The sequence below is a fragment of the Prionailurus viverrinus genome, chromosome B1 (assembly GCF_022837055.1).
Source record: "Prionailurus viverrinus isolate Anna chromosome B1, UM_Priviv_1.0, whole genome shotgun sequence".
NCBI classification, from domain to species: Eukaryota; Metazoa; Chordata; class Mammalia; order Carnivora; family Felidae; genus Prionailurus; species Prionailurus viverrinus.
Genome location: NC_062564.1, coordinates 139,766,206 through 139,789,472, shown reverse-complemented (window position 1 = coordinate 139,789,472; position 23,267 = coordinate 139,766,206). Strand labels below are relative to the sequence as shown.

Here is a 23,267-nt window from a genome sequence, read left to right as displayed (position 1 = left end):
GCTTCCTGTTAAACTAATTAAAGTATCGTAAACAAATCTCATTTTTTTAAAGATAGTTGATACTGGTATCACAGGCTCCGAGAAATTATCCACAACTTAGAGTTAAAGTAAATGTAAACAGCTATAACATTCTAGCTGTGACAAACAGCCTATAATCATTTTGATGGTACTGATGGTTCATTCTGACATAATCAGCTCCTTGAGATCTTTGCCAACAACCAAAGAATGATGAAGATGTCACAAATAACACTTTCCACATATTTAGAGATACTGCCATTTTGCACATTTCATTATACCTAAAAATAGGAAAACTTGAACTCTCCTCCTTGCAGTGTATTCATTCTAAGCATTTTTGAAAGAACGCATTAGGAAAGAAGAAATAAAGAGCCAAAGGCTTTCAGTCACTGTATTTCATTGCAAGGATGGTGTCCTTTATTCAGCCAACATGTGGAGCACTTGCCGTCTGCCAAGGACTATGTCATTTGCTGGCACTGCAACAGCAGTGAACAAGTCAGTGTTTCCGGACTCATGAAGTTTATAGAACAGTGAGATGACAGATGTTAAATAAAGCAATTCAATAAAATGTGAATGATGATATAAGTGTAGATAAGGTACTATGGGAAAATTATCATGGGATCTTAACTTAGTCTACTAGTCATAGCTACCAGGATCGTATCATTTTCGATTCAGACTGAATACTTTTCTGACTGAAAGGTGGTGCCAATAACAAATACGCTGGGCCAACCGGAACTGTCCAGGAAATCCAGGATGTAGGTCAACCCAGTTACAGCTGAGACTCAGCTTCTCTCACTGATAGAAGAAATGCATGTAACTTTTTAAGTCTCATCAAGCCTAATACAATACTTTGTTTATTAGAGAATCAACACGTAAGTTGAACATTTTAAAATTATAAACTTCCAAATAATATATTAACTCTACAACATAATTGCATCCTTTTCAGCGATTATGAATATATGAGACATTGTATAAACATTTGCTTGTGTGATTACAATGAAGAAAAAGGAAAGGAATTCTTCCTTTCTCTCGTATTTTTAGTCCTAGCATTTCAGAGCAATTTATAAGATTCTACCACACAGCTAATGCTATTCAGTGCATGCATATATTTTTAATGAACTCATATACGAAACAATGCATTAGCAGGACCATACTCATGTATTTTCCATTTCTGACCTGGCACCCAAAGATTACCTTTATCTGAACCTATTGTGCACTTTCTAGCCCTATGCCTTCGTTTCTAAGTTTTACTTCACCTGGAGTGATTTCTATATTTCCTATTTGCCTATTAATTTTTAAGCCCCATGTCCACACTTAACAAAATTAAACCTTGCCCACTTTACCACGTCGTGATTTCCCCTCTTTCTGAATACATGCTATGGGAGCCAAATGGCACAGTGGAAAGAACTCCGAAAGGAAGTCAGGACACCCGGTCAGTAGCTCCTGGTCCAACACAGGACAGCATCACTTGGGCAACCCTTTACCGATCTGGGACTTCTTTTCTTATCCATAAAACAGAGATTAAAATAATTCAGTGATATTAAGGATTATTGTTCTATCTGTGGTGATGGATGTTAACTAGACTTACTGTGGTGGTCATTTTGCAATATATACATATATTCAAGCACTATGTTGTACACCTAAATATGTGTTGATTATGCCTCGTTTAAAAATAATAAATAAAAAAGGAATATTGCTAGCTTTTTAGGTATGTTAATGTTATTGTGGTCATGTCTTATAAATAACATTTATCCTTTAGAAATGCTGCTAAAATTTATAGATGAAATCATTTTATGTTGGCAATTTGTTTGAAAATAGTATGGAGAAGGCAGAGAGAGGGTGGCAAAGGGATCCAGATAAGGCATTCACTGATAATTTCTGGACTTGCATTATGGGGTTCATAATACCATCCTGTCTGCTTTTTAATACGTGTGAAACTTTCCACAATAAGAAGATTTTTTTAAATGTTCTAACGTTCTGGGGCACCGGGGTGACTCCGTCAGTTAAGTGTCTGCTATGTCTCAGGTCATGATCTCACGGTTTCGTGAGTTCGAGCCCCGCATCAGGCTCTCAGCTTTCAGCACAGAGCCCACTTGGGGACCTCCGTCTCCTTCCCTCTCTGCCCCTCCCTTGCTCTCTCTCTCTCAAAAATAAATAAACATTTTAAAAAGTGTTCTAAAGTTCATTACAGTTCTAAACCCCTGATTCAATGAATGTTATGTTCAATCAACTACATACTCCCTTGTGATACTTCTTCATTTTACTATTTTTTGCTAATATTTCATATGGGTATACCCTATTTCTTTGACTTTACTATGAGTTTTCTTTTTTTAATTTCTTTTATGTTTATTTATTTTTGAGAGAGAGAGAGAGAGAGAGAGAGAGAGAGAGAGAGAGACTAAGCAAGAGCGGAGTAGGGGCAGAGAGAGAGGATACACAGAATTGGAAGCAGGCTCCAGGTTCTGAGCTGTCAGCACAGAGCCCGATGTGGGGCTCGAACCCACAAACTGGGAGATCATGACTTAAGCCAAAGTCTGAAGCCCAACCCACTGAGCCACCCACGTGCCCTTTACTATGAGTTTTCTTAGACAATGGCCTAGCTTTGGTATATTTGCATTTCCTTTTACGATATCTGGATAACTGATCAATATTCAACTCATTAGTGAGAGATTCAAAGAGCCAGATTCAAATATGATCTGAAGTGAGTGAAGGACACAAAGTAAGACTTTTTTCTGAAAAATAACCTGAGACATTTAGAAATTAATATTAACACCCGTCACTTGCAAGTTACTACAAATGTTAAATTAAACCTTCTCTGGAAATATATGTATAGCTAATAATGAGTATTTTACATCATGTCCGAGACAGAGGTTTTGTTCAAAAAAAATTTTTTGACTGCTTACAGCATTTTAGAAATAAATTATGGAATGGTTCACTATATCGTATGGGAGAAAATCCGTAAGAGTACTAATAAGCTTATTTCTCTGGAAGATGCAGAATTTAAATCGGTCTATTGCTGATATTTATGTACAAACTTTGCACACAAAATATTTAGCCTGCCAGCATCTGCCACTGCCACAGACAGATTCAGATCAGAAGGCCCAGTTCCTCCCCATGAATTTTAATAGAATATACTCGCAGCTGAGGATTGGCCAGCATTTCTAAGTGCTGATGAATGAGAAGACAGATGGGCCCTCGGAGTAACAGAAGGCCAAGTCTTCAAAGGTGGCAATAGCCTGCCTCCCCAGACAGTATCCGCATACTCACTCTCGATCTATAACCAGGCATGCGACATCATTTTCTTCGGCGATGATGTTAGCTGATCTGACATCCTCACTGCAGACAAAACCAGGAAAGTCAATTTTCTACGGTTAGAAATTACACATCCATTTTTATTAGAGGACCTGCTACTTTTTTTATGAAACACCATCATTTAAACCTTCCAAAGACTGCTTTTTTTAATCATAACATACTCCACCCCTTTCCAAAAAAGCATTTGAAATGTGTCCCAATAAAGGTTATCTCAATAAGGAATTCAGAGAAGAAGGCAAATTGCACCAGGAATAGAGAGGAATTGGTGACTACAAATGCATATGGAATCTCATTCTGTGCTTTGTGTCAGCAAAATAAAATAACTCTCCTCTGATCAAATGGAAATTGCTAATTAATAAGCAGCCCAAACCTGAAATTAACTAATTAAACAAATTTATTGGAAAAACATTCAAGTAATCAATATACAATAAAAAAGCCAATCAAGAATAAAACCCAGGGGCAACCAGTGGCTCAGTTGGTTGAGTGTCCAACTCTTCATTTCGGCTCAGGTCATGATCTCAGGGTTCATGAGTTCCAGCCCTGCATCCAGCCCCGCATCAGAATCCATGCTGACAGCAGGGAGCCTGCTTGAGAGTCTCTCTCTCTGACCCTCCCCCAACTTGCTCTCTCTCTCTCTCTCACCCTCTCTCAAAATAAATAAACTTAAAAAAAGAATAAAACCCAAAGAAAGTGGTTTTAGTGCCGTATCACCCAATGATTAAGTAAACACTAAGATACTTTAATTGCATAAAGCCTAAGATGTACATTTTTCACTAGAATCTCTGAAATCAGAGCATGTCCTACAATTGATGATGAATCATAATGTAATCAATAGCATTGTCTTTCTTTCTCAGAGGTACATTATATAATGGTGCCTCTCAAAATTGATATCCTAGATTCAATGAATTACAGCATATGATCTAGTGACGGCAAGTTCAATTACCTAATGAATACCGTAGGCCAAGCATTAGGTAAAGTATTTCTTTAGAGACCTTTATTTATATGAGTTTCCTCCCTCTACTAGTTACAAAATAAGACACTGAAAAATGGTACCCCCATATGGTACCCAGTGCTGTGAGATTCATTTAAGGTAACTGGGAGGAACAAACATATTGGGCCTGCTCTAAGTGACTTCATCAAACATGTACACCACAAAGTATATACAGTTCCTTCATCTTCCTTTGGTGATAGGACAGGAAAACTTTGGTGGCCCATCTCTCATTCCAAAGAAGTCCCTTATTCACATAGGTGACATCCGGAGTCCTTCTGACATAACACACAGCTCCTGACGTGTCTACAGGGTCCTTGCCAGAAGACATCAGCAAAAACATTCCGGGTTGATGAGCCTTTGAGTTGGGAGCTGAGCAGTCGCTACTCAATGTGTATGTGTGGAGACATCTATATCTATCTATTTATCTATCTATATACACATATATACGTATATGTACATATACATATATACTTGTACATATATATGTACATATACATACACATATGATCTAGGATATGAGCCAATTTGATTTGTGAGTTCAAAAAAAGGAATGATGCGGCCTCCCTTTCACTTGTGAGTGTCAAGACTGACTAGGAATATTCTCTGCAAACACTTTATAAATACTAGGTGTTTATAAATACACATGTTTCTTTCATAATAACTGTGTAAGTGCCATGGATTTACTGTTGTACATAAAATGCTGAAAGAACTCCTGGGACTATTTAATGTCAAGTCATGGAAATATACAGAATATAAGGAATATAGAGCCACAGTCAGTGGCCCTAAAAACTGATAGCATAAAAATGCACAAAAATGTAGAAGCATTTGTATTCAGTGCTCCTGTTCACTGATTTTAGCTTCATGCTTTCAAATGCCTAGGGAGTTGGGTATCTGTAGTAAACATGAATTCCCATGTTTCTCAGTGGAAAACACTGTAGTTGGCTAGCTGTGACATACAGAGTAAATCATTGCAGATCCGGCAAAATCAGACAATATACTTCCTTTCAACAGCTATTTTGACTCTGTAGTACATTTATAAAGTTCTCTGCACTTTCAAACTTTAATTGTTTCACTGGGAGGTATGAAAAAAGTAATCTAGTAGTGTTAAAAACAAATACACTGAAGTTTTGAATAATAAAATTACATAATTATATTACATGAATGTATCTGTATTCAGTCACAAACAAAAAAATTTTACAAAGGACAATTTCCATGTTATTGAAACAAGTTAATTACTAGCTAGAAAACGAGAAAGAAAAAATTTTACTTGCATTTAAATTCCATTTTTAAAATGTTTACAAAGTAGTCATAATTTAACTTACTAAGTTTATGTATTTTTCCTTTGAAAATAAGAGCTTTATAATTTTTAAATAATCAAATTTGTCTTGTAGTAATTTATGAACATGTTTTCTTTGCTCTGTACTTAATATTATCATGACAAACAAATCAGCAGAACTAGGACTTCATGACAAAAATTAAAAAGGAAGAAAATGAACAGAAATAATACTCATTTTCTATAAGCATACATTTGAAATAACAACCATTTAGGAATAATATAAAGTTTAAGGGATGTCTTAACTAATTTCAAGTATTCATTTAAAAACATATGTAACTCCAAACAGTATTGCTCAAAACTCTAATTTGATCTTTTACAAAGTGATTTATATTTTTTTTAAATGTGGTGTTTTTAGACTTGAAGTTGTTTTCTGAATTCCAGGAAGTACATAGCATCTCCTGAGACATTTGATTTATCTTTATAAATATTTCTTCCATAAGTTAGATCAACAGTAGATAAACTCATACTTCCAAAGGCCTAAGGGTCAGGTAGAAGTTTCCTACACACTATTTTGATTGTTTCTAAAACTTGCAAAATGAGCTGATAAAAATCTTTAAGAAAATATTGCTTTTAACATAGTAATTTAAAAGCACAAAAAACATGGAAAGTTATTATTTGATAATTTTTAAAGGGGGAACAGCAACATTTCAAACCCTGGAAATATAAAAATTCATTCTTAAAAAAACTGTAATTCTCATGTCTTTAATCCCTCTGACTAAATTTTTAACTTTTTTTTAATGTTTATTTTTGAGAGAGACAGAGACAGAGCGTGAGCAGGGGAAGGGCACAGAGAGACAAAGACACAGAATCCAAAGCAGGTTCCAGGCTCCTAGTTGTCAGCACAGACCCCAACATGGGGCTCAAACTCACAAACCATGAGATCACGACCTGAGCCTAAATCGGACACTTAACCAACTGAGCCACCCAGGCGCCCCTCTATGACTCTCTTTTAAACTAAAGATTCTAATGGGATACCAATTTTATTTTCACTAGCAAATTTAAGCCTTTCCCATTTCTTTTCTGTGCAGTTAGTGTACTTATTTCCTGCATGAGAATGAATTTTTTCAGAATTCAATTTATTTTTTTTCTTAATTCCTGGATATTTGCTGACATTAATTTGGCAGCTCAATTTGACAACTCTGAATGAGTAATTACACATGCAAAACCACAAAAGAATTATTTAAGTATGGTATAGACTTTGTGGATTCACCTGATAAGAGCTTTTTCTCCAAAGTATTCTCCTTTCTGCAGTGTTTTTATCAGTTGTGGCTGATCGTGGCCCTCTGTGCTCTGGGTGACTTTTACCTACATGATGTTAAACAATTAAAAAGATAAAGAGAAGGGGGAAAAAAAAGAAAATCTGAGCATGTATTCATTCAACCAGACCCTCCAAATCTATATAAACTTGACTGAAAGAAGGAAATAGAAGAGCCTTTGCTCTAACTTTGCGACACTTAGGACGATCTTACTACAGGCAATTCACTTGGAGGGACTGAGAAATCCTGTGACTTAACATGACCAAATGACTCCCCATCTGTAAGAGAAAGATTCTCCATTCAAATCCCACCTCCCACAGTTCAAAAAATTTTATGTGAATCTAGCAATTCCTTCCTAGGAATATTCAAAGCAAATCCTAATGTTCCTGTGGGAACTTTTATTATGGCAAAAAGCCAAAGAGTTGACAAACTAATCAAGAATAAGGCTAAGTGTCAGGAATTCTGAATCTAGTGTCCATGACTGATTTGTTGAATCCTCTGTTTTACCCCCTAAACCTAGATGTAAAATGTGGATATGGAGAAGGGTCATAACTTTCATGGGTGTCTCACTGTGATCCATGGCCCAGGAAGGTTTAAGAAGTCCCACAGCAGAACCAAACAAAAACTTCAATATTCCTTGTTTGTGGCTAGTCTTATGCCAATTCAACATAATCACAAGGGTTGCTTCCTGTTGATTAGAAATTCTGAAAGCATCGGGTCCAGGTGGAAGAGGAATGATAAAAAAAATGTTCTGAGTGTTGAAGAGTTTCTGAGGTTTGAAACCATTTTGTTATTTTTTTTTTCTTTCACTGGGGGCCCAGTTCAAGGTTCGACAAGCAACCAGTTTACAAAGGGCAGTGCCTGATGATAAACACTTCCATGGAAGAAAGAATACTTGTAAAAACTGGACAGGTTATGGATGCAAGTGCTTAAGGTTTCACTCTTTTTTTCAGTATTTCACAAATGCCTTTTATCTCTGAGCGACATTGTAAAGAGTCAACATAGGAACAACTGGCAACATGTTATCCACTCACAGTTTAAGTGAAGAGAAAAATCTACTGCATATACTAGCATCAATTTTTCATCAGCACCCAAACCAACTTGAGCTATGGTATATGAACTGAAGTTCCGAGCCCTCTCTACAGCTTTATGCCCAGCCATTGCTGTCCTCCACTGACAAGTTCATTCTCCTCCACCTGCTGCTTGTCACCCCTGCTGGATGGAAAAGATTTCCAGCCCTGATCCTGGATCACTGATTTGATTGGGAATCACAGACAAAAGGGATCTGAGAAAGAATCTAGTCATTTTAAACACAATGAAAGTCAAGGGACCTGCCTAAGGTCACTAAGAAGTTACTGTCTCAGCCAGAACTCAGAACAGCTCTCCTGTGCCCCCAAACCCAAGGCTAAGACCAAACCCCAAGGAACTCTTCTGAGCAGAAGTTCCTTTACCTGTTCAATGCAGAGACTTTCCAGTGCTGTGGTGCAGGGCAAACTAATGTGAAAAGACTTCCATGATTTACTGTAAGTAAGCTTTAATTCATATTTACCTTTCCTTTTGCTAAAATGAAGAAGGTACTTCCTTCCTCGCCCTCTCTAATAATGTAATCTCCTTTGTCATAGTATTCCTATTGGGATAAGAGAAAAAGAAAACGTTAAATCCAGTGGCGACATCCAGATGAAGGCATAAATGTAACAGAACTCCCCATGTCTTTGAAATGAGCATCCCATGCCTGTTGCTTTTCTTTGTTGCCTATTGTCACTGTAATCTTCTTAAACATTGCAGTCATAAACTGTAGACAAGTAAAGAGACTTTTGCCTTATTACCTGCATTTCTTTTTGTCTTTCACAGAACTCACCAGAAAGACTGGTTTTCAGGCATGGAGACTAAAGAACATGCAGAGAAGCAAAAGCAAGACAATAATCACTGACATCCAGGTGGGCTTTCACTGAAAGAATCTAACTACAAACTGTTCAGTGATCTGTAACAGCCTGAAACCGGGCCTAGTGTTTAGAAAAAGAATATCTAAGAAATTGAAAATATTATCCCCAGCGGACATTAGGAATATCAGCGTCAACTTCTAATTCCTTGAAGGGCAAAGGCTAGGAAAATTCTACAGACAGAGGAAGTGGCTCTTTCCTATGGATTCTTTTCAAAGATGTGTCGTCATAAAATACCAACATTAGAATTTTTCACATGTAAATTCTCTTCTTCAAGGTAGGTTTATCCTCATGAAATCTGAAACTGTCACATATTTCTTGGTTTCCCTCGTGTGTGTGTGTGTGTGTGTGTGTGTGTGTGTGTAATCAGAGAATTCTTGGGCAGGGAAAAGCCATTCATCCATATGTCAGACCGATAGAGCAATACAGTCTCTTAGAAAACGAAAGATGGATTAGACTGTCCACCTCTACTCCACTTTAACATTGTGTCAAAGTCATAGAACCAAAATGGAACTCTTAATTATTTCTACAAAAATGGGCCTGTTTCATTTATTTAAAAAGGCATAATTAACAACATCACAGCTCTCTCTTATTTTTCTTTTAGATTTAAAAACAAAATCCAGACAAAGCCACTTTTATGTCTGCTGTATTTCAGTATCTATTTTGGTCACTGACTAATAAAATCTACTTACATTTTTGAAATAAATGTTACTTCTAATATGACTAAACCTATCTTTTATTTACATAGCACTACATACATCTTACAAGATATTTCAACATATGGAAAGATGCATATCTTAGGGAAAAAAACAATGCATAAAGTTCAAATAAGAACATTTACCTTCAAAGATTTAGAGAAGCACATTAGTTTTCTATTGCTGCTGTTACAAATAACCACACATTTCTTAGTGCCTTAAAGAAAACACTCATTATCATCTCACAGTTTCTGTGGGTCAAGGAGTCCAGGCACAGCATGGCTCACCTGGATTTTTCTGTCAAGGGTCTCTCAAGACTGAACTCAAAAGTGTCAGGTTGTGTTCCTTTCTGGAGGCTCTGGGGGAAAATCCACTTTCAAGTTTAATCAGGTTGTTGGCAGAATTCAGTTTCTTGAGGTTGTAGGATAAGGTCTCATTTCTGTACTGGCTGTTGGCCTCTTAGTTTCTGAAGATCTCTCTTAGGCCCATGCACAGAGCCCCCTGCATTTCATAACCAGCAATGGCTCATCAAATTCTTCTTAGACTTGAAATCTCTCTGACTTCCACTTATGCTAAATCTCTCTGACTCCAGCCAGAGAAAATGCTCTGCTTTTAAGGGCTCATGTAATTATAGTCATCCCATCTAGATAATCCAGAATAATCTCCTTATTTTAAGGTCCTGAACCTTAATTACACCTGCCCAGTCACTTTTGCCAGGTGACATAACATATTCACGCATTCCAAGGATTGCGGTCTGGGACATTGGGGGGAAGGGGGGGCGGGGGGGAGAGTCCATTCTGCCTTACCACAATAAGCCAATAAAAGACAATGTTTTGATGCATTGAAAGCACCTGAAACATAGTAAATAATTAATAACTGCCATGTTGAGGAGGAAGATGATAATGGTTTGCTAGGCTGTCACTTCAATCTTCTGAACCTCAGTTTACTTTGCTATAAAATTAAAACCGTATGACCTACCACACCTAACTTTGAAAGAGGGTATCTAAAGCACCTGATAGCATACTTGGTACATGCTAGGCACCCGATGATGGTTAATCCCTGTGAAAGAGGCTGGGAGCCAGTTGTCCAAGCCTTCCACAGTATACGTGGCTGTCCAGGTAAAATGCCTCCCTGGTAGCTGTGGCCATGTGATTAACTTCTAGCTAAAGGAACCTGAACAGAAGTGATGTGTGCCACCCCCCGTGCCAGGTCTATGAGCCGTATCAGGCATGTGTCTTCACAGAGAGATCTTGGGAGAGGATCGTAAGGCCTTTAGCTTGAGTTCCTGAATGACTCTGTATAGCCAACTGGGACTATCCTCCTTGGACTGTTATGTGAGCAAGAGACAAACCTCTACTTTATTTGGAAAATGAGATTTTGAGTCTTTTGCATCACAGTGTGCTTACTCCAACTCTTCATTCTTTCTCATTTTAGCTGTATCACAAACCTTCACCACCTCCAAGCTCAATTTTGCAGTTGAGATGGCCATGAGCCTTGGTGTTTGAGTGAGTGACCATGCCACTGCAGTTCAGCATCTGTTATGCAGCTAATGTTCATTCCTCTTCCCTAGGAAGGTTGGCGTCGTGTTAGATGTCCTTGTTTCAGAGAGTCTGCTCTATAGTCTCTCCTAATCCCTTCAGAACATGGAACAGAAGGAACATGGAGAATTTCTTTCTTTTTTTTTATGTTTATTTCCTTTTGAGATAGAGAGACAGAGTGCCTGTGGGGGAGGGGCCGAGACAGAGGGAGACACAGAACCGGAAGCAGGGTCCAGGCTCTGAGCTGTCAGCACAGAGCCTGACACAGGGTTCAAACTCACACGCCATGAGACCATGACCTGAGCCAAAGTCAGACGCTTAACCGACTGAGCCACCCAGGTACCTCAAGAGCATGGAGAATTTCTGAGGTGCTGGTAGGTTGTTCTTCAGTTATTATAAAGCGTGTGGTGTGTGCAGATGTGAGGCTTTAATTCCTGTCAGTCAGAGAAGCTAATGGGAAGCTTAAAAGGGAACACTGAGAAAGAGCTTTATTGTTTCTTAAGGGGCAACCTTCCTGGTGGTATTTTTCCTAGGGATGATTCTTTGTCACCCAAAACCTTGGGAGGAAGATAAATAATACCTCCCAGTGTGTTGACAGTAACTTCATAGATCAGAAAAGGCTGTGGATGTAGGTCAGACCAAAAATATATAGTGGTAAGCACTGGCTATGATGCTAGACTGGCCAGTGTTTGTCAACTGGGGAGTGCAGCCAGTCTAGCCAGGGTGGTCACCAAGACCAAAAAGAGAAATGCAAACAGTGTGGTTATTGTCCTGTGGTTACACTGCAAAGGGGTCCCTTATAGGACCAAGAAGCCATAGATCCTATCTGGGGGAGCAATGATTTTCAAGCATTTTTTACTGTGACCTACAATAAGAAATACATTTTACCTGTACACCCAAACACACGTACGGGAGTATGCACACATATAGACATTTATATAAAATTAAAACATATTCAAATAATACTTATACTTACTACTCTGATACTTTTAAAAAATGTTCCTACAAATTAATTTCATGATCTACTAATGAGCTATAACCCAGAGTCTGAAAAAGATGTTTTTTACATTTATTTATTTATTTTTGAGAGAGAGAGAGACAGCACGAGTGGGAAAGGGGCAGAGGAGAGAGAGAGAGAGAGAGAGAGAGAATATCCCAAGCAAACTCCTCTCTGTCAGCACAGAGCCAGACTCAGGGCCCAATCCCACGAACCGTGAGATCATGCAGGACCTGAGCTAAAATCAAGAGTCAAAGCCTTAACCGACTGAGCCACCCAGGCACCCCTGAAAAAGATGTTTTTAAAAAAGATGTTCAGGAAACCCTAACAGTAGTTACTGAGTGTATAACAAGAGGGAAAAATAAGGAAATCAATACCAGGGCAGACTAAGAGGTAAAGGTCAGAAGAAAACTATACAAAAAGCAATAGCTAATGAACGATGCAAAGAGGTTTTCACTGTAAAGAAAATGCTCATTCTGTGATATCTAGAAAATGCTAGAACCTGAATGCCTATAAACAGTATATAGAAAACCAGAAGAAAAACCAAAGGTGATGGAGAACAAAGACCAAAACGCAAGCCTAAGACTTCCTTAATGTCTTTAGTGTGTGGCCAGAAATCTTCATTACAAAGAAGTATTGATGATGCACAATCAGATGTATCACACACACACACACACACACCCCACATCATATGACTATGAACCCATGTTGGTTGTTTAAAAAACTGGATACAGTTATTTGGGTTGTTACCGACATTTTTTTGTTCACCCAAGTGCAACAGTTAAAACACTGTAGAAATTTTAAAGCAAATACAATTGGATCAGGTGGGCCCTCATCAACCACTCAGGCAAAATTTAGTAGCAGATTGCTTCTTCCCAAGGAACTAGAGCCCACAAAATGAAAACCAACAGAAACTCCTCCAACTTGGGTGAGCCAACTGTTTAGAAATCTGTAACTGAAACACTGAAAGAGCCCTTAGAGATATGGACTACTCACCCTTATTTTGTAGATGAGAAAACCCTAATGCTTACCACAATTAATTGACAGCTATTAGTGAAAGAAGCGTGACCATAAACACTAATCTCCAGACTTCGGACTAGTGGACTTTCTATTGCACCTAGCTGCCCCACCTCTAGCTAACTGGTCCATAAACAGGCAAAATCCACAATTATCTCAACTTTCTTTATGACTCCAGATGTAATCATTAAAATGAGAAAACCCTCTGGTTTTGTAGGTATTAGCAGGAACTATAAGAAAGAGAACTAGATTTTTTTAAATTATGAAAAATGGAAAATTCCTGAATGAAGAGATGGCAAGGCTCTAAATATATGTATTCTACTCATAACTTTAAACTAGTGGTTCTCAAATATTCTCTTTAATAAGCATAAGAATCAAGTAACGTATTAAGTGTGCATTTCTGGGCCAATATCCCAGAGTTTCTGATTCAGTAAGTACGGGTGGTACCTGGAAATCTGCCTTTTAAGCAGCGCCACAGGTGATGTGAGTAAGGAAGGGCAACAACATTCTACATGACCCCACCCCTACCCCACTCCTACTACACCCCCAGTGTCATGAAAGATGGCATGTCAGAGTCTCAGTACAGGGGGCCACAGGGTCACATACCACAGCTCTGCAACAAAGAGTGAGGTGACATTTCAATCAACCACAGTCAAATCCCATGCTTCCTGTATGTGTGAACAGAGACTCCTTCCACTCTTGTGCTCCATATTGCACAAGTGGTGGGTGCAGAATTCACATTATCATTTTCATTACCATTAACACTTACAGTGCATTCGAAGTCTGTATCATGCTTCGTGATGTTCATCAGTAAATTCTCAAATATGTTGGTACTCTTTTCCCATCAGAACACAAGAGGAGGCTTAAAGGGGATGTCTGCCTCTAGAATTGAAAGGGCTGGGTGATTTCAGCTAAAGCAAGATATGTAATTGGAACTCTGAATAATTGGAGCCATTGGTCTACACGTTCAATAGTCAAAGTCTTAACAAACACTTCAGATCAACTGCGTCATGGTGGGAAATTCCAATACCCCTTTCCTGCCCCCACACAAAAGTTAAAACCCTCCCAAATCAATTCCTAAACTTCAAGCCAGATTCAGCCTGTTTTTGTCAAAGATCACGGAGCCAGTTTGTGGGACAGCTGGTCCTGGAACTCAGCAGGCATTCTGTTATAACTCCAATGCATTAGTGATTGGCTGTTGTCAGGACCCCGTTGACGGGTCATTAGTCCAAGCTATGCTGGTAAATTATGTGCTTTTCTTAGTGCTAAATAGATCCCATTACTCCCTTGCTAATCACTTTTGCATTTGAGAATTTTCACACGCTATAGAGACACATTTGTTTGCCAGGTACGAATAAAGAGCCCTTTATAAACTGTGCTGCTGTCTGCAAATGCAGAGATATAATAAAGCCTTTCTAGGGTGTTTTAAAAGATGAGAACTTTCAAACTCAAATTGTGTGTTAATTAATACTGGACTTGTGCCCCATCTATATATTCTGCAGCTATTGCCTGTGGCTGCTATAAATATGACTAATTTACCATTTATTTTTAATGATACTAAATTTTAATATTTGCTGTCAGCATGGAATCCCCCTCTGGTGAATCTACTCTATTAGTATTATATTAAAAACAGATTTTCTCAGTTAACCAAAAAAATATAGGGCTACTCCAGCTTTAAAAAAAACACATACTCTCAGAAATTACGATGAATTATTAATTTGTAACATCTGTGATTGGGTTATGTTACATTGGGAAAATCCCAAGAGATGCAGGGCAAGCAGTCCTCTTGAAAATGACTTCATTTCTGAACACTCTGGGGACACAAGGCCAGGCACTGTGTCATCACGGCCTGTCCTTGATAAACTGCTGGACAGGTTCCATGAATTGTAAATGGAAACATTACTGGTGTCACTTACACTTAAGGATAAAATGGTCAGTGCTCCCTTCTCAACAGATATTAGTTTGCATTGTATACTGTGATTGACAGAGGCATGAATCTGTCAACAATCAGTCTTGCAGAGACTTTTATATCTCCCACTGAGAACAGCTTTATAAACACTTAAAGTCAACATGTGACGTCTTTATTATTCCTTACCTCCTTCAAATTCCATTAAAGCCATTTTGGTTTCAATGAAATTGACCCCCACCCCCACCCCCCCCTCGCACACACACACCAAAAATCAGAGAGAAATTTCTTGCTTTGAATTTTAATCTCTGAAATCTGAAGAGGTTTTCATATAATGCATATCATTAGAATCCAAGGTACATGTTATAAAAGATTTATTCACAAAAAAACTTGGCTAGTCTTGGACTAGAACCAACCATCTGGGTGATGCCTCATATGAGTTTTTGAACACATTCCATTATGCTGTTTCCCCCTAGATGTTAAAATAGGTAAAGTGCTTCTTAAATGCAGAGGGTTTTAAAATGTCTTTTCATGGTGTAGAGTTTTCAAGTATGGACTTGTTTCATAGCCTGATTCAGAAAGCTGTCCCCTAAAGCTCCAATATATCCTCCTCTACACCATTACCTAATGAAACATCATTGACTCCTTTATACTAGGAAAACTCTACAGGGGATGGTGATGTTAACTGCAGAAAATCAAATGCCTCTTGAGTAAGGCAGATTAGTTTCACAAAATATACTAAAAAGGTTAGAGTATGTAAATCAAGTGTCATTTTACACATGCAAATCCAATTTCCTTCTATACATTTCAGAAGAGTGGCCTAAACCCATCCCAGCCCCTTAATTCCTTGTGAGTTGGTCTAAGGTTTTACACAATAGAAAAAGGCTCCTGGTCTCTGCAGACAGGCCACCTACCATCCTTTCCTTTTTTTCATTTACAGTGCTAATAACAACTAAATTATAAAGTCTTTAAATAAGGGGTGCCTGGGTGGCTCAGTCAGTTGAGCATCTGACTTTAGCTCAGGTCATGATCTCACAGTTTGTGGGTTCAAGCCCTGCGTTGGCCTCTGTGCTGACAGCTCAAAGCCTGGAGCCTGCTTCAGATTCTGTGTCTCCCTCTCTCTCTGTCCCTCCCCCACTCACACTCTGTCTCTCTCTGTCAAAAACAAAAACATTAAGAAAAAAAATTTTTAAATAAAGTCGTTTAATAAAATGTATTTTTTCCTTTAAAATTTCTTACCACTTCCAAGCAGTCAATGATCTTGGTTAATTTATCTTCAGGTAAATTCTTCAGCAAGGATACACTTCAAAATTAAAAAGAAACCTTTGATTATCTTCCTGAATTAAATATGCACTTCTATGTAGTTCAAAAAACCTTTACCTGCATCTAAAAAATATATAATGCACTTTAATTTTTCCAAAGTAAACCTCCAAAATATATCACACATAAATAACTGAATTTCAAATACACTGAAATTATATAACCACGTGTAATCACAGATATTTATCACAGGCAAGTAAGTAAAGACAGTAAGATACTAAAAAGGGAAAAAAAATCTTATTTTGTCTGTTTGGAAGAAAAAAACACTTTATATCTGCTGTTGGTTTTCAGAGTGAATTACACCCAGAAATGTGTTTCTTGCCACATCTCAGTATGTCTTTTATTAGCATGGGTGAGGAGCTCTGCTTTCAGAGGAGGATATGATTTTCATCTAAATCTGTGTAATTAAGTAAAGGCTGAATCCAGGGGGAATGTAGGAATTAGCATGGAAATCATCTTGATTATTAATCATACTGTACCAACTTTTAAAATTAATGGTAGCCAGGGGCACGTAATAGGAACATTTTTACATATAGTAATAATATCAGGAATGAAATGGATTACTGAAAGTTATTACTTGAGAAAAAACATCAGAAATTCCACTCAGTATGATTAGCCAATCAAATGATTAAATTGTTCCTTTGGAGAAATTTCTCCTTTACTTTACCCATTTTTACTCAGGACCGTTGACATAATTACTGTAAGATAAAAACATATTTCCTACCATCTAAAATTTGACACCCCTAAAGAAAAAATGATGCTACTCCAAAAATACATAATTGAATCCAATTTTTTAAAATAATAGCTCTAGTTGATCCTTGGGCATGTTCACAGGGAGGCACGTGGCCAGGACACGTGGCTAAGAATGTTTGTATCAGAATCACTTGTAATTGCAGAACACTAGAACATGCCCCAATTGGAGAACAGATAAATACACTGTAGTAGAGTCAGAACCAAACTCTAAAACAGGAGAAATGACTGAACTTAACCAGATGGATGAAATAGAAAAAAAAAAATAGAAAAAAAGATTGAATAAAAAGTTGAATTGCAAAAATAACACTTTTTGAAGTTGAAAAATAGGTTAATTAAATCAAGCTAGAGACAAAGTAATAAAGACTACCAAGGAATGATTTCTAAACTTCAGAATACAGGCCACTCCATGGAGACGCATGTAGGAGGCCGGGAAATGAATGGGGACCACAGGAAAAGAACTTTCCATTTTGCCAATGCTCCACTTCTTAGATTGGGCGTTTTTGTTATTATGTTTTAAAACTTACATATGTACTATGTAACTTTTCTAGATATCACATACTTCAAAATGAAAAGATGTAAATGGAAAAAGAAAGAGCTCATTGTATATTATGAAACAAAGAGAAATGCCTGTTTCTAATCTACCTTCCTATGAATGAAAAGGTAAAATGGTAACCAGAACTTGTCATTGATTAACATACTCTTCATTGTGAAAGTTCTACTTCTGGTCCAAATGGTAGTCTATAATGTTAGTGAAAATTCTCTTCTATAAACTATCACTTTTGGGGATTAGTGAGGAAATTGATATGAGGAAAAATCTTTTGTCTGTCTCCCCACTATAAAAAAAGCAATAAGGTTTATCTGGATCACCACTGAATCCACAATATTTAGCGCCTAGCAATAAGTATTTGTTAAATGAACGGATGAATCAGATAACAAAAGGAAAGAAGGTTTATGTACTAGTAAATTCTCCACGGTCCTTCTACTGAGACAGAACACTCTAGACTCCAAGGGAATGAAATGCTATCCTTAGTAATTCAAGTTTTATCTCACACATTCAGAGGCAACCCACATGGACTGGTTGAGTTATTTATCCCCCTTTGGCCTTTGCATGAGTGTAGTTCATTAGCTTTAAATGCTGACCTGCATTGCTCAGTTACTGGATATTTAGATTACCTATACTCAGGTAGAGCCCACAACATGATAGCTAAGGCATTGGTTGGCATATAGGTAAGGCACTTACTTATCATTATTGCAGCTCTCTGCCGGGAGTCAATATTATCTCTGGGGAGGGCAAATCAGCAAGATTCTGTAGGAGAACCCTCAACACCTACAATGTTCTACTGATGGTTACAAAGACATTCGATCAATATTTATTGAGTCCTTGCTATATACTAGGCTAGTTATGCAAAGTAAAATCACTAATATTAAAAAGAGCTTAGGATTTATTTTTGGAAATTGTGGGATATTTTATTATTATTACCACTTAGCATGGGTAACATTTCATTACAGTATGTATTGAAGCTTTAGAGATTGTCAACCACCCCCCCCAAAAAATAACACAGAAATAGTTTAAAGAATGTATATTCTCCAGGGGCGCCTGGGTGGCTCAGTCGGTTAAGCGTCCGACTTCACTCAGGTCACGATCTCGCGGTCCGTGAGTTCGAGCCCCGTGTCGGGCTCTGGGCTGATGGCTCAGAGCCTGGAGCCTGCTTCCGATTCTGTGTCTCCCTCTCTCTCTGCCCCTCCCCGTTCATGCTCTATCTCTCTCTGTCTCAAAAATAAATAAAAAACGTTAAAAAAATTAATAAAAAAAAAAGAATGTATATTCTCCAAAAAAAACAAACTTTGTATATGCATAACTGACTTTTTCAGTTAGATAGGTATTTGTTTCTTTCTAAATTGATGTACCCAAGTTGTTGGGGGCACAGAACAGGTCACAAAATATGTTCCAAGGATCTGTGTCATCAAGACACACACAGTGACATTTCTGGCAAGTTAATTTGTTACAAATAATAGTAATTTGGAAGATGGTGTGGTTATATAAATGAGAAAGATAATGTCTCAGGTAAAGCAATTAAAGATAGCAAAATACATTAATTTTAATATTAGTCTAAGCAAAGCATTATTAGAAAGATGATCTTTTGCTATCCACTTCCAAATTGCAGGCTATCTTTCAAAGTCAACTGAGCAACCCAGATGAATATTTTAAGACTTTTTACACATTTTTCTATACTATATACAAGGACTCCATCAATACAAGGGCAAAATTAGTGAAAGATAAATAAATCAGTGTGCAAGGCTAATTGGAATTAAGTATATATATTTTTTAATATAGTGGCCTTTACTGCAAGGGAATACTTTTGTTCCTTTGGTTTAGTCATGTGGAAATTGCTTAAATGAGGAAAGCTCTAGTAAAGTAATTATTGTGATAAAACCAACATATCCACAATATAACTACACCATCTTCTACTCTTTCCAACAATGTGTTATTCTTACCTTCTGAGGAAGTTTCTGTACTGTTCATCTCTAGCTTGAGCTGTCCTTCTCATTATATTCTGGAATACCTCTCGATCTAGTGCCCAAGTTTTAACATTGGTAATAGCTTTAGAAAAATCAAGAAAATAATAAAATATTGTTTAGCCCCACATTAAGAAAACAGTCCAAAATGTTACTTGATAAATTGTTCATATATTCTCATCAAATGATATTTCTTGGAAATTGCATTATTTAACATGCAAATGGAAGGAAGCAGTGATATAAATAGTGGGTAATTTTATAAAATCATCTTTGGCTTTGAAATGAACCATGATTTGGAAGTGAGTAGCAAAAGATTTCCTTTCTAATTATGTTTTGCTTAGGATGATATCAAAATTAGTTTGCAATTCCTAATTACATACTACATCATCAGGATGTATTTCAGATTTGTGCTGTGACACAAGAGAAAACCAGCCAGCCTGTAGCTAATCCAGAAAGTGAAGAATTCACAAGTAGATAATTGAAAGTTAAAGATCTGAGTGTATGAGTATGTTTTTATGTATTTTTATGCTGTTCAGACATTGTAGCTAATGAGAGCCAATACATTTTTAAGGATCTCTATGGTTACTTTTGTATAAAGTACATACAAATCATTTTCATAGAAATTATGCAAAACAGTGTTTGAGACAATTTTTTTATAGGAAAGACATAGAAAGCAAGAATAAAATCTAAACAGGAAGAAGAGCAGAAGTAGCAGCTCTAGAAAATCTAGATGAAGTTACAATTGTATTTAAAAAAAAAAAAAAAAGAAGTAATGAGGGCCTATAAAATAAATCAAAATCCAAAGCTTTGGTTTACTAAATTTTGGAATGAGTTAGATTTATCTTGACATTCTTGTTAAAAATACAAATCCATACAGGGCACCTGGGTGGCTCAATAGGTTAAGCATCTGACTTCAGCTCAGGTCATAATCTCACAGTTTGTGAGTTCAAGCCCTGCATTGGGCTCTGTGCCGATAGCTTGGAGCCTGGAGCCTGCTTCAGATTTTTGTCCCCCTCCCTCTCTGTCCCTCCCCTCCTAAAAAATAAATAAACATTAAAAAAAAACTTTAAAAAGAATTCAGATCCCTAAGCTCCATTGCCAGAGATTCTGATTTGTGTTTGGAGTGAAGCCCCAGAATCTGCATTTTTTAATCAAAACTGCAGCAATTCTGAGACACTTAACCCAGTCCTAAACACTGAGAAACACATTTAAGTATTCATGCCCAAGATAACCATGAATAATGTCAATAAAAACAAGAACCCTTAAACTAATCCCAGGAGTCACTCAGGAAAACTCTCAATTAATTCACCTCCCTTTGGCTATTTATATATTTTCATTGGTTTCATTAATTTTTCTGGTTTATAATATGTTTGGAACATCACAGAGAATGAAAAGCTAACATTCTGGATGAACCAAAGGCAGATGTTTACACAGAAAAATAAAGCGAAGTGGTAATTAAAGCAAATATTGGAATAATTCAGTAATATAAAGCCATTTTCATATTTCATATGCAGGTACCTGAAGGAAAAGTTCTCTTAAATTTGAATTATTTAGACAAGTGCTTCAATATAAATTCTTTTGTAAGCACAGCATTTCCTTTAACAAGAGCACATGGGGCACAATGGGAGACAGAAATACTCAGCAGGCAATAGTAGTGACTTAGATTGCCATAAACATTGTGTAACGATTCAAAAATAGAGCCTTTCATCCCGTTACCTTTCACAGAGGCAGTTCTTGTACAGTTGTATAAAATGGCTAGCTCCCCAAACGTGGTCCACATAGGGATCGATGACAGCAATCTCTCCCCTTGGAACACCTCTAGTCGACCCTCTGTCAAGCAGAATTTAAGAAAAAACACAAATAATCCAAATAAATTACAAAAGTAAGACAATCAGAAAGTACACAAAGCATACAGGCAAGATCTCTTATGATTCTCATTATAATATAGTGGTTGACAGTGTAGACTAAAAGCAGCTCTCCCACTTACTCTCTATTAGCTGATCACTTTGAAAGAGAGGGGTTCCCTACTCTGCCTGGGGTTCTTTGTCGGTAATGGGGATAATAATAATAATAATAATAATAATAATAATAACAATAATAATATTCACCTCAGACAGTTGCTGTGAGAATTAAATTAGTTAACATAGGTAGGGAACTTAGAACAATGGCTAACACACAGAAAATGCTATGTTAATGTTAGCTATTGTTAATGTTATTATCATTGCTACAAAGTTCTTCTCCAGAAGCAGTGGATGGCAAGTGTTGTATTTAAAATTCATTCTACCCCAAGAAAATGTAGCACATAAAACTCTTTCTTTTGTCCAAGGAACACAACAATTACTGTATGTCTTGAAAACACATCCTAGCTGTCCACACTAACAGAAGGACTAACTTGTCATAATTAGAATTGCATGGGCCCTGGAGTCAGACAGCCTGGCTCTGTCCAATCATTGGCTGTGTAACCTTGGGTAAGTAACTTCACCATGCCTGCATTGTTGTCTAAACCCTCAATCACTGACATGAAGTAATAAATGACAGTTGCTAAGAAAAGTGCATGAGAAAAACAGTATCAAGAGAATTAGAAGACAAGCCACAGACTGTAAGAAAATATTTTTGCAAAAAGACACACATGATAAAAGTATGTTTGGCAAAATATACAAAAACCCCTAACAACTCAACAGCAAGAAAACAAACAATCTGATTAAAAAATGGGCCAAAGAGCTTTAACAGATGCTCACCAAAGAAGATAGACAGATGGTAAATAAGCATATGAAATGATGCCCCACATCATGCGTCATCAGAGAAATGCAGATTAAAACAACAGTAAAATACCACCACACACCTAGTAAAATGACAAAAACCTGGAACACTGACAACACCCAATGTTAGTGAGCACATGGAACAAGGGGAACTCTCCTACATTGCCGATGGGAATGTAAAACGGGACGGTCACTTTGGAAGACAGTTTGGCACTTTCTTCTATTAAACATAATCTTACCATACAATGCAGCCATTGCCCTCCTTAGCATTTTACCCAAAGGAGTTCAAACCTCTGATCCACACAAAAACCTGCACACAGATATTTACAGCAGCTTTATTTATAACTGCCAAAAATTAGAAATGACAAAGATGTCCTTTAATGGATGAACAGAGAAACTGTGGTACATCCAGCCAATGGAATATTATTCAGTACTTGAAAAGAAATGAGCTTTAGGGGCATTCACTTTCGAATGTTCCCTCTCTGGAAAGAGAGTGAGAGCTTTCCTACTAGTATTCCTTTCTAATCTTGTATTCTAATAAACTTTTGCCTGCTGCTCAAAAAAAAAAAGAAAAGAAAAAAAGAAAAAGAAGAAAGAAAGAAAGAAAGAAAGAAAGAAAGAAAGAGAAAGAAAGAAAAAGAAAGAAAGAAAGAGAAAGAGAGAAAGAAAAACAAAGAAAGAAAGAAAGAAAGAAAGAAAGAAAGAAAGAAAGAAAGGAAGGAAGATGCTATTAGGCCACAAAAAGACAAGGAGGAGCCTCAAGTGCATATACAACTAAGTGAAAGAATTCAATTTAAAAAAGCTACATACTGTATAGTTCCAGCAATATGACATTCTGGAAAAGGGGAAACTATGGAGAAAATGAAAAGATCAGTGGTTGCCAGGGATAGGGGCAGGGGAGATGAACAGGCAGAG

General features: G+C 37.2%; 1 protein-coding gene across 3 annotated transcripts in view; it reads right to left on the bottom strand.

Annotated features, from left to right (window-relative positions):
* The window catches only part of PRKG2 (protein kinase cGMP-dependent 2), a 105,265-nt gene that overhangs the window by 45,773 nt on the left and 36,225 nt on the right, over positions 1 to 23,267 (bottom strand). For all 3 annotated transcript variants that reach the window (XM_047856397.1, XM_047856398.1, XM_047856399.1), the window contains 6 exons: positions 21,310 to 21,423; positions 19,573 to 19,678; positions 16,243 to 16,306; positions 8,460 to 8,537; positions 6,865 to 6,959; positions 3,283 to 3,351 (listed from right to left, as the gene is read on the bottom strand). In XM_047856397.1, coding sequence (XP_047712353.1) covers positions 3,283 to 3,351; positions 6,865 to 6,959; positions 8,460 to 8,537; positions 16,243 to 16,306; positions 19,573 to 19,678; positions 21,310 to 21,423 — 526 coding nt within the window. The remainder of the gene's footprint in view (positions 1 to 3,282; positions 3,352 to 6,864; positions 6,960 to 8,459; positions 8,538 to 16,242; positions 16,307 to 19,572; positions 19,679 to 21,309; positions 21,424 to 23,267) is intronic.